The 12,019-nt window shown below is 48.7% G+C and overlaps 1 protein-coding gene and 1 non-coding gene across 3 annotated transcripts in view; both read left to right on the top strand.

Annotated features, from left to right (window-relative positions):
- Positions 1-6,825: 6,825 nt before the first annotated feature.
- LOC128597896 (U6 spliceosomal RNA) lies at positions 6,826-6,932 on the top strand. The gene has a single exon (XR_008383449.1). It is a non-coding gene; the product is annotated as a U6 spliceosomal RNA (small nuclear RNA).
- Positions 6,933-11,089: 4,157 nt separating this feature from the next.
- KDM5B (lysine demethylase 5B) overlaps positions 11,090-12,019 on the top strand; it is a 90,717-nt gene continuing 89,787 nt past the window's right edge. The window contains exon 1 of one of the 2 annotated variants that reach the window (XM_053604141.1): positions 11,090-11,813. In XM_053604141.1, coding sequence (XP_053460116.1) covers positions 11,271-11,813 — 543 coding nt within the window. In that variant the 5' untranslated portion in view covers positions 11,090-11,270. The remainder of the gene's footprint in view (positions 11,814-12,019) is intronic. The other variant, XM_053604142.1, reaches the window with a different exon arrangement.

The raw sequence follows: 12,019 nt of genomic DNA on the forward strand, positions 1-12,019 counted from the left end.
CTGGCCTTGGCTCTCTTCCTACATACACACTCTGATTTTACCCCAGTCCCATGACTTCAAGTGTATATGTGTGTAAAAATATCTATCTTATGTATGTATATGTGTATATATGAATGTCTGTATATGCGATGACTCCCACATGTTGTTTTTTTTTTTTTTTTTTGAGACAGAGTTTCACTGTTGCCCTCGGTAGAGTGCCGTGGCATCACAGCTCAAACTCTTGGGCTGAAGTGATTCTCTTGCCTCGGTCTCCCAAGTAGCTGGGACTACAGGCACAACTGCCCTGCTACTTTTTTGTTGCAGTTGTCATTGTTGGTTAGCTGGCCCGGGCCAGGCTCGAACCCACCATCCTTGGTGCACGTGGCTGGCGCCATAACCACTGTACTATGGGGCGCCGAGCCATGACTCCCACATATCTCTAGCCCTGATTCCTATCTTGGCATCTATCCTGAGCTCAAGATTACCTGACTATTCAACATCTCCATTTGGATGAATAAGAGGCATCTCAACGTTAACAGAGGCAAAATAGAACTATAGGTTCTTCCTACCTCCCAATCATTCTCTCCCTGTTTTCCCCATCTCAGCAAATATCACCCCCATTCACCAAGTTACTCAGAGGAAAGAAAATCCAGGAGTTATCCTCATGCCTGTCTCTACTGAACACTCCATATTTAGTTTATTTAGTCCTTTTACCTTTTCTTCCAAAATTTTCCAGAGTATGACCATTTTTCAACACCATTTACTGCGACCATGTGATTTCCACCCTTGTTCTCTTGCAGTCTATTTGCCACCTGGCACTCAGCAAGACCTTTTACAATTGTAAATCAAATGGTATCCCCTCCCTGGCTACAATTCTTAAAGGACATTGTGCTGCAAATAAGATAAAATGCCACTCCCAATCATACCTAGATCAGATTGTACCTGATCTAGCACTCTGCCTATCTTTTTCTGGGGGGGGGGGAGTCTCATGGCGTCACAGTTCACAGCAACCTCAAACTCTTGGGCTTAAGCCATTCTCTCCCCTCAGCCTCTCAGGAAGGTGGGACTACAGGTGCCCGCCACAACACCTCGCTATTTTTTTGGTTATAGTTGTCATTGTTGTTTAGCAGGCCCCGGGCAGGGTTCGAACCCACCAGCCCCGTTGTATGTGGCTAGTGCCCTAACCACTGATCTATGGGTGCTGAGCCACTCTGCCTAACTTTTTGGCTTCATCTTTCTCTCTATTCTCCAGCTTTGGAGGTTTTTGGGTTTTTTGTTTTGTTTTGTTTTTGTGGAGGTGGAGTTTCCCTTGGAAATGTTAGACATGTTAAGCTGTTTCTTGACTCGGGTCTTTACACATGCTGTTCCTTTTCATGAAACACTCTGCTGTAGATTTCTTTCTTTCTTTTTTTTTTGAGGCAGAGTTTTTTTTTGGCCAGGGCTGGGCCTGAACCCACCACCTCCGGCATATGGGACCGGCGCCCTACTCCTTGAGCCACAGGCGCCGCCCTGAGCAGAGTTTTATTATGTTGCTCTTGGTAGAACGCTGTGGCATGACAGCTCACAGCAACCTCAAACCTCAACCTCAATTCTCTTGCCTCAGCCTCCCAAGTAGCTGGGACTACAGGCACTCGCCACAATGCCCAGATAGTTTTTTGGTCGCAGTTGTCATTGTTGTTTAGCAGGCCCAGGCCAGGCTCAAAGCTGCCAGCCTTGGTGTATGTGGCCGGCGCCCTACTCACTGAGCTACAGGCACCGCCCTCTGCTGTAGATTTTCCAATAGCTGCTGCCTTCTTCCCAACATTCACATCTGAGCTCAGATGTTGTGTTTGCTGGCTTAGATCACTGTGGCTAATATAGTCTCTCCCTACCTCCCAGTACTCTATCATATATTGTATTTTACTTTTCTCAGCATTTGTTACTGCTAGAAACTACCTTTATGGTTGTGTGTTCATCATCTCCATCCACTAGGGCAGGAGAGTTATTTTATTCAAGGCTAGATTTATAGTACTTCACCTGCCACCTAGCCCACAGAACATGCTTAACAAGCCTTCATTAACTCACAATTATCAGATCTGTGTGATAGTCATAAGTGGGCATCTATTTCTTCAACAGACACTATGCAAGGTGCTGGAGCTACAGTAGTGCTGGGAGGACCCGGCAGTATGCTAGGCAAGAGCAGGTGTTTTACAGGTGATGGTTAAGCGCTCAGATTCTGAACTCAGACAGCTGGGCCTAGAATCATGCAAAACTTGTTGTCCATGTGACTTTGGTCAAATGATTCAGCTTCTCTGTGACCTAGTTTCTCATTTATAAAATGGAAATTAAAATGATAGCTATTCTCCCATCCAAATACTAACCAGAGCCACCTCTGCTTAGCTTCTGACGTCAAATGAGATGGGGTGTGTTCAGGGTGGTTTGGCCTTAGACAGTGATGGCTATTCTCAATAGTTATTATGAGGATTTTTTTTTTTGAGACAGAGTCTCACTTTGTTACCCTCAGTACAGTGCCATTGCGTCACAGCTCACAGCAACCTCAAACTCTTGGGCTCAAGTGATTCTCTTGCCTCAGCTACCCATGTAGCTGGGAATATGGGTGCCCACCATAACACCCGCCTGTTTTTAGAGGTGGGGTCTTGCTCTTGATCAGGCTGGTCTCAAATTCCTTAGCTCAGGCAATCCACTGGCTTCGGCCTCCCAGAGTGCTAGGATTAAAGGCATGAGCCATCACACCTGGCCAGTTATTATGAGGATTAAGAGACCATCCACACAAAAAATATCTGACATATTGCAAGTATTCAATAAATATTAGGTCTTTTCCATAAGTAATAACCACGGAGGCAAGCACTCTACCTTCCTTTCCCTCATATCTGAGAGGTCCATTTTGCCTGATTTCTAAACCCTCACCTAAAATTTTGCTTTTATTTTTGAGACAGAGTCTCACTTTGTTGCCCTTGGTAGTGTGCCGAAAGCTCACAGCCACCTCAAACTCTTGAGTTTAAGCGATTCTCTTGCCTCAGCCTCCCAAGTAGCTGGAACTACAGGTGCCCACCACAACGCCCAGCTATTTTTTTTTTTTTGTAGAGACAGAGTCTCACCGTACCGTCCTCGGGTAGAGTGCCGTGGCATCACACGGCTCACAGCAACCTCTAACTCCTGGGCTTACGCGATTCTCTTGCCTCAGCCTCCCGAGCAGCTGGGACTACAGGCGTCCGCCACAATGCCTGGCTATATTTTTGTTGCAGTTTGGCACGGGCTGGGTTTGAACCCGCCACCCTCGGCATATGGGGCTGGCGCCCTACTCACTGAGCCACAGGCGCCACCCCGCCCAGCTATTTTTAGAGATGAGGTCTCGCTCTAGCTGGAACTCATGAGCTCAGGCAATCCACCTGCCTGGGTCTCCCAGAGGGCTAGGATTACAGGCATGAGCCACTGTGCCTGGCCTTCACTTTTTGCTTTTGGATTCTCACACAGGTCCATGGCACTCTGAGAACCTTTAGAGGTGGCAAAAAAAAAAAGAATAAATATCACAAAGCCTTTGACACCACTCGGCTAGGCTCCTCATAAACATTGCACCCTGTTGCCACTGCCCGTTCTGGGTGTGAGCTCTGGTCTTTGCTGGAAGTCAGAATTCTCCTTTTAGACCTACAGGGTAGGGATGGGGCAGGAGCTCATCTGTATGCCAGCATTTCTCCCTGGGTGCCTCAGTGAATGCTCCCTTGGCAACCATTTTGCTTTCTGGAGAGCAGCAAGCTCATCACCGTACTATTGTCTTCAGGCAGGTGGAGAAGGGAGGTGGCCACAGGCATATACTGTTTTTTCTTAGAGACAGGGTCTCACTTTGTCACCCTCAGTAGAGTGCCGTGGCGTTACAGCTCACAGCAAACTCTAGCTCTTGGGCTTAGGTGATTCTCTTGCCTCAGCCTCCCAAGTAGCTGGGACTACAGGTGCCCGCTACAATGCCCGGCTATTTTTTTGTTGCAGTTTGGCTGGGGCTGGGTTTGAACCTATGGCCCTCAGTATATGGGGCCAGCACCCTACTCACTGAGCCAGAGGTGCTGCCCCATATACTGTTTTTGAAAAATCTGACTGAAGATTAAACATTTAAAAATTGGGAGAGAGGCTTGGCGCCTGTGGCTCAAGCTGCTAAGGTGCCAGCCACATACACCTGAGCTGGCGGGTTTGAATCCAGCATGGACCCAACAAACAACAACGATGGCTGCAACCAAAAAGTAGCCCGGGGCGGCGCCTGTGGCTCAGTCGGTAGGGCGCCAGCCCCATATACCGAGGATGGCGGGTTCAAACCCAGCCCCAGCCAAACTGCAACCAAAAAATAGCCAGGTGTTGTAGCAGGCGCCTGTACAAAAATGGGGCACAAAGTGATCGCTGGGGCTGAAGGACTGTGAGCAGAGATGGGAGGGAAATGAGCAGAATAATGCAGAGAAATGAATAAAAGACAGTGAAAAACAAACAGAAGAGATAAGATATAATTATTGAGTTTGTGTATGAGGTAGGCAGTGTTCTGGGGGAACTGGAGGACATGGGAGAAGTAAAGGGAGTGGCTGAAATTTAAGATTAGATGGGTACGAGCAGGGAGGACTCACCATTAGATTTCATTATTTAGGGCCCTTCAGAGAAACAACCAATAGGATGTGTATGTGTATATATACATACGGAGAGAGATTGAATGGGTTGCTTTTGAGGAATTTGATTAACCAACAGAAATTTATTTTCTCACTTTTCTGGAGGCTAAAAATCCAAGATCATGGTGTTGGAAGGATTGTTTTTTTTCCAACGGCCTCTTTCTTTGGCCTGCAGATGGCCATCTTTCAGTATCCTCCTGGGGTCTTCCCTCCCTGTTTTTTTTTTTTTTTTGTGGTTTTTGGCTGGGGCTGGGTTTGAACCCGCCACCTCTGGCATATGGGACCGGAGCCCTACTCCTTGAGCCACAGGCGCCGCCCCCTCCCTGTTTTTTTGAAAGCTGCCGAAACAGCAGAAAAAACTAACTTGGCCACAGTATTTTTTTTGAAGTGAGGATCACATGTCAATAGCAGTTACAAAACCAACTTAGTGGGTTTCAACCAGCATATGTAAGTACATCACTATATAGAAGCAAATATTGTTTTTGTGAAACTTTTGTGCTACTGCTATGTAAACAAAAACAAGATTATAGTAAAAAAAATTTTTTTTTGAGACAGAGTCTGTATCATCCTAGGTAGAGTGCCATGGCGTCACAGCTCATAGCAACCTCAACCTCTTGGGCTTAAGTGATTCTCTTGCCTCAGCCTCCCAAGTAGCTGGGACTACAGGTGCCAGCCACAATGCCTGGCTACTTTTTGTTGCAGTTGTCATTGTTTATCTGGCCCGGCTGTACCCTCAGTGTACGTGGCCAGCACCATAACCACTGGTGCCGAGCCTACAGTCAAAATTGAAGCCACTGTAACCTAGAGAGGAGAGAATGGGTCTATGTTGGCAAATTAAGGGGCAGCTGGTGAGATGACGGTTCTGTACCCTTTTTCCTCAGCCTTATAGAGTCAGTTCACTGTTTTGGGAGGATGAAAGGGAGACACTAGGATGACCATTCTAGTCCTAGCTGTGCTATTACTATCTATAATTTTGCCTACTTAATCACTGAATCTCGGTTTCTTCATCTGAAAAATGGTAACAATACCACCACCTATTTCACAGAGTTGATGTTGTCCTATAGATTATGAATTACTTTCAGCTACTGACCCTGTCTTACTCATACTAGTACAGTATTTCTAGTTTTTAACATATCATACCTTTGGTTGGTGCCCGTAGCTCAGTGAGTAGGGTGCTAGCCACATACACTGAAGGTGGCAAGTTTGAGCCTGGCCCGGGCCTGCTAGACAATGACAACTGCAACCAAAAAAATGGCTGGGCATTGTGGCGGGCACCTGTGGTCCCAGCTACTCGGGAGGCTGAGGCAAGAGAATCGCTTGAGCGGAGTTTGAGATTGCTGTGAGCTGTGATGCCATGGCACTCTACCAAGGGCAACATGGTGAGACTCTGTCTCAAAAAAAAAAAATCATACCTTTTCTCCTAAAAAGAGAAAAAAGGAAATTATTATTTACCATTTGGTGTGTCAGACCCTGTGTTGCCTACTCAGCATGATTTAGTTGAACACACAATCTCTTTTTTTCTTTTTTTGTAGAGACAGAGTCTCACTTTATGGCCCTCGGTAGAGTGCCATGGCCTCACACAGCTCACAGCAACCTCCAACTCTTGGGCTGAAGCGATTCTCCTGCCTCAGCCTCCCGGGTAGCTGGGACTACAGGCGCCCACCACAATGCCCGGCTATTTTTTGGTTGCAGTTCAGCCGGGGCCAGGTTTGAACCCACCACCCTTGGTTTATGGGGCTGGCGCCTTACCGAATGAGCCACAGGCGCCACCCTGAACACACAATTTCAAATGGGCATGGTAAATTCAGTGGTGCTCTATAAAGTTCAGATAGTGCTGCAGCACAGCAGCACTGAACTTTTCATCCTAATGGAAGGCTTTTATCACATATACAGGGAATTCCAAACATTTCAGCTATCCAAGGCCATAAAGCATGGCTGTGAGGGGCCCCTCAGCCTGGAGAGATGTAACTAGGGGTGCTGGTGGGTGAAGCTGCAGGCTGAACAAGGAACATGGGTTTTTTTTGTTTTTTTTTTTAGCCTGGGTGAGGTTTGAACCTGCCGCCTCTGACATATGGGGCCGGCGCCCTACTCCTTGAGCCACAGGCGCCGCCCGGAACATGTTTTTTTTTTTTTTCTCAGATTTTCTTATAAGTGCATCAAATTGCTTCTTGGGAGTCTAGGGCTTCCAAAGTGGCAGAATCGGGTGCTTGCTTCAGCAGCATATATACTAAAAATTGGAACTATACAGAGAAGATTAGCATGGCCCCACGCAAGGATGACACACAAATTCATTAAGCATTCCATATTAAAAAGAAAAAAGAAATAATAAAGTGGCACAACCGGAATGGGAAGAAACACACCCTGAAGCCCTGGTGGGGGTAACTCTGCCCCTCCCAACTCCTATGGGCAGGGCTGGTGGCACCGTGGGAACATCCCACTTGCCAGCGCGTGACCAAGACAAGGGTCTAGCCCTCTGACCCAAACGTCAGGACTGAGGGTGCAGGTCCCCTGGATCTCAGCTTGACTGAGTCAGAAGAGATTCCAAGACTGGAGAGGAAGAGATGGTAGGAAGAAGAGGTATTGAATTTGTCTTTGCCTCCCTATAACTCAGACCCAGCTTCCCAAGAAGAGAAACCCAAAGATGAGCCCCTCCCTGTCATGGTGTGAACTGATTCCCCAAGGGCATCCCCCACAGCTAAGTGAAGGAGTCAACAGGGAACACAGAAGACTCATCCTGCAGATGATGGTAGATAGAAGGGACTGCTGGTTCCCAGAAATTAAGAAGGGTAGAGTACGGAGGAGGAGGGGTTTATCTCAGTTGTAATGCTCCCCCATTGTGTGGAGGGGAGGGTCTGCCAACACCACATCTCTGGTCTGTTGCCAGATTCCTTCCTGCTTCATGTAAGCAACAAGATTTTTCTCCTTGTCCAGGCCAAAGCTCCATTCTCAGCCAACTGGAGCTAAAGAAACTCAAGGCCATTTCCCTTCCCCTTCTACAAATATTTGCAAAGTGTCCACCACGCTCCTGATGCCAGGTATAGAGACATTACTTCTTCCTTTTAACAATTTACAATCCGGTGGAAGAAGCACGTTTAGGGGCGTGAGTGCAGGGAGCACACCTTAAGGCCAGTGGTAGAGGGTTGTTAACAAGACGCTATGGAAATGTACAAAATAAATAAAACAAGGCAGCTAAATCCCAAGGGTTTGCAGGGTTCCACATAAGACATCTGACACCAAACATTCCAGGACAAGAGAGGTGGTGTAGAGAGACGATGGCATTGACCTAGAGAGATAAGTTGCTGAGATGGACTCTGAAGAGCCTAAGGAAAAACCTGTGCACGGGGGTGGGGGTGGGGGGATGAGGAACGTGAGAGGATCAACAGGGCTGGGACAGACCGAGGTGCTAGAAGGCACGCCATCTCTAGGAAGGCACAGAGACCTGAGGTCAAGACCGAAGGGAGGCGGGCGGACGACACCGGGAGCCCTGGAAAGCCGTCTGTGGTGGGGCGGATGGGGGTGGACCCTACACGTGAGCTACGTGCAGCGCCGGCCACCGCCCCCTCCTCGGCAGTTGGGTAGCCGGGCCTGCCTCAGTCAGCCCAGGGTCCCGACCCAGGGCAGTTGCATGAGGGTCGGGCAGAGTGGCGGCGAAGGAGGGAGAAAGCCACCCCCCACCCAGTTTGGAACCCAGGAGGAGCGTGGGTTCGCAGTGACCGGAAGGAACGCGGGGAGCGCCTCATCACCAGGCGGGTGGATCTAGGAGCGCAGGCTGGAGGGTGGGATCTGGGGGCTGAATGGCTGGTTGAAGACGAAGATAGCTACGAACGTGTCCCATCTGTAGCTACACAAATGGACGTGGTCTAGGGGACTGAGGCCCGAGCGGGGGTGGAGTGTGGTCCAAGAGTAAGGAGGGGGTTCCTGGAGACGTGGCACTCCAGAGCCGGGCTTGGTTCCACTCCGGCCGCCCGGGCTGCAGCCCTCCTTTCCCTCGGGAACCTGAACCTGACCCCGCCCAGGCCTTCCTCCCATCCCTCTAGGAGCTTCAGCCTGGGCACCTCCAGTCCAGGGTTGCCCAGGTCCGGCCTCTGGGGCGTCCAGCCGGCCCCAGACGAGACAATGCGACTCGGGTCCCGCCTCCGGAGACTGACGCGCCCCGGGCGGCGGCCAATCACCGCGTGCAGCTAGGCTCTTTAAAAAAAGAAGAGCCGGCCGCGGTGTGGCTGTCAGCTGAACAGGGATCCCTCCGCCCATGTAAACACACATCATAAAGGGCAAGGGGAAGCGAATTCCCGTGAGGCGGGGGGCGTTACTCCCTTTCCGGAGAGCCCTCTCAGTCCTTAGATTCCCCGCACTACGCTGGCAACCGCCCGCTCCTTTAACGTCTTGTCGGGTCCACTAGGAGCCAAACAGCTGGTGCCTGATTCGGGAGTAATAGAATCTCATCACTTAGGGTCACCACCGGAAATGGAGGAAGGGAGACCTTGAGAGTTGGGAGCCAGAGGGAGTCCTAGGACACAGCTGAGAATTGGGAAATTTTTTATTAGAATCATTCTTGCGCACCTCAGTTAAATATTAGTCATAATTCGTATATGTGTAGGATTTTTTTTCACAAAGTTATATTGGCTTTTAGGATGCCAACGTTAATGGTGAAAATATTTATTTTATCACCTCAAAACCAATAGGAATCACCCTTCTGGCATTAACAGCAAGGATGGAAGAAAACTGGACCTCAGAAAGAGACATGAGCGTGGGTAACAAAGATGACTGTTTGTAGAGAATGCTTTGAACCCACAACAAACACTTTTCTGTGATAGCATCAAGAGATGAATTCATTCAGACCAGAAGAAAATACGGTGAAAATAGTTTTAACGCTCTCCTCAAATAGAGCACATAGCAGAAATGTGCGACAATAATGATTTTTCTCTCTAACATTTTGTTAGGAATTTTCAAATATTCAGAAAGTTAAAAGAGTTTTGCAGCAATTTCATCCACTTAGATTCATTCATTAGCGTTTTATTATAGCTTGCCATACCACATATCTGTCTTGCACTGATGTCTTACTAGGATGCTAGCTGTCCTCTTGGCTTGATTCTCCATTGCAGTGGGGAGCAGGAAAAGGCAGAGCCACTTTGTCAAAGTCCTAGACAGCTAAGGAAGTGACTAGCTTCTCCAAGGACCTCTGTGAACTCTTTTGGGAAAAACTTATTGAAGAGGCGGCTGTTTTTCTTTCTTTTACTTGAAGAACCCTAAGGATAAGTAAGCGACTTCCTTTCAACAGGTGAATCTGAAAGCAGGGCTAAGTTTCCACTGATGCCTCTCTAGCAGTTCAGGCTAGTATTCCTTGCAGGTTTGGCTGCTTTCTGGATGAAAGGTCATTTTAGTGTAAAAGCTCTACTTTTTGAACTTCCTCTTTTTACTTTTCTGATGGACATACCTACCCTCCTCCCCCAAAAAAAGTGCTTCAAAGATGTTCATATCTCTTACAATTTCTTAAGAGAATCTGCGTCTCCATTGCCTGCTTTGCAAAATGGGGATTATTATTAGGACCTACTCAATGTAATTGTTTTGATGACTCAATGAGCTAATATATGCAAAGCATTTATAAAAGTGCTTTACAAACAGCATTAGATAAATAATGGCTATCACCCATATGCAAATAACTCCCATATTTATATCTCCAAATTGGATCTCTCCCTTTCATATTTATACCCTTCAATGTGTTGGATACTCTAGCAGTATGTACCAAAGAATCTTAATGCTTCGTTGTCCTTCAAACTATCTCTATGTCCTAGTTTTATTTATTTTATACCCCTTCCTTCTAATCAATTCCACCACTGCCTTAATTTAGGCTCCACTGTTTCTTGTCTGGATTATTTAGGGAGTCTTGCTTCTCTCAAATCCAAACTTGTCACATTGTGCAGGACTCTTTTCCTGCAACATCCCCACTTCCCTATAAATAGTCTCCATCATTTACTAGCAAGGTGAATTTGGGCAAATTGCTTAATCTACCTATGCCTCACTTTCCTTATTAGTAAGATGAAAAATAAGACTGCCTACCTTATTGTTGTATAAATGATTAACATGCAAAGCACTTAGAACAATGCCTAAGATATGCAAAAGTGTTGTTATTATCATTCTTACTACTTTCTCATGAACATGCTGTTTTTATGTTCAACCTGTTCTACCTGGAAAGTCCTTTTTTTTGAGACAGAGCCTCAAGCTGTCACCCTGCGTAGAGTGTGGTGGTATCACAACTCAGAGCAACCTCCAACTCCTGGGCTTAAGCATTTCTCTTGTCTCAGCCTCCCAAGTAGTTGGGACTACAGGCGCCTGCCACAACGCCTGGCTACTTTTTGGGTTGTAGTTGTCATTGTTGTTTGGCAGGCCCAGGCTAGATTCGAACCCACTACCTCTTGTGTATGTGGCTGGCACCTTAGCCGGTTGAGCTACAGGCGCCAAGCCAAAAGTCCTTCTTGATTTCCAATACTTTATGCCCCTTCTCGGTTTTATGAAGTGTATATTTCTCTCATGGCACCTATCACAGTAGACTGACATGATTGAATGGAGTGGCTTATGGATCTGATTCTCTCTACCAGGCTATTAACTTCTTGAGGCCAGTAACTCTGCTGCATAGTAAGTGGTCAATAAATGTTGGCTCTACCGAACCTAATGGATAAACTCCAACCCCAAGCGGAAGGCCTTGGCCCCGCCCGATTCAGAGGCGGGGCGGGGAGCCAGGCACGGAGGGGCTGGGAGTGGGGGTGGGGTGGGACTCTTTTTCCTCGCCGTGGCGGCGGAGGCGCACGGCGTGGGCAAACGGCAAGACGTCGTCGGAGGAAGACTGAAAAAGCCCAAGGTGCTGCCGTTGCTCGTACAAGTCGGACTTGCTGTCGCCGGATCCGCTTCTACACTGGTCTGGGACCGAGCGGAGCTTGCAGCTGCGGTCGCGGAGCCAACCCTGTCCTCACCACTGCCCGACCTGCAGTGATGGAGCCGGCCACCGCGCTGCCCCCAGGCCCGCGCCAGGCGCTGCCCCTCGGGGGTCCGGGCCCGCTGGGCGAGTTCCTGCCTCCTCCCGAGTGCCCGGTCTTCGAGCCCAGCTGGGAAGAGTTCGCGGACCCCTTCGCTTTCATCCACAAGATCCGGCCCATAGCCGAGCAGACTGGGATCTGTAAGGTGCGGCCGCCGCCGGTGAGTCACGCCAGCACCCCGGATCCTCCTCGCGGCTGGTGGAGGGAGTGGGGACGCGCGGGGCCCAGGAGGCCCGAGGCGTGGGGGGCGGGGTACAGGTTGCCCTGCAGGCCTCGCCAAGTTTGGGACGGCCCAGAGGGTCGGAGTTGAGGCAGCGGCAGGAAAACTGGGGCTTTTCCAGGGTGGGAGATGAGGAGTGTGGGAGA

This window comes from Nycticebus coucang, chromosome 10, assembly GCF_027406575.1.
Source record: "Nycticebus coucang isolate mNycCou1 chromosome 10, mNycCou1.pri, whole genome shotgun sequence".
Taxonomy (NCBI): Eukaryota; Metazoa; Chordata; class Mammalia; order Primates; family Lorisidae; genus Nycticebus; species Nycticebus coucang.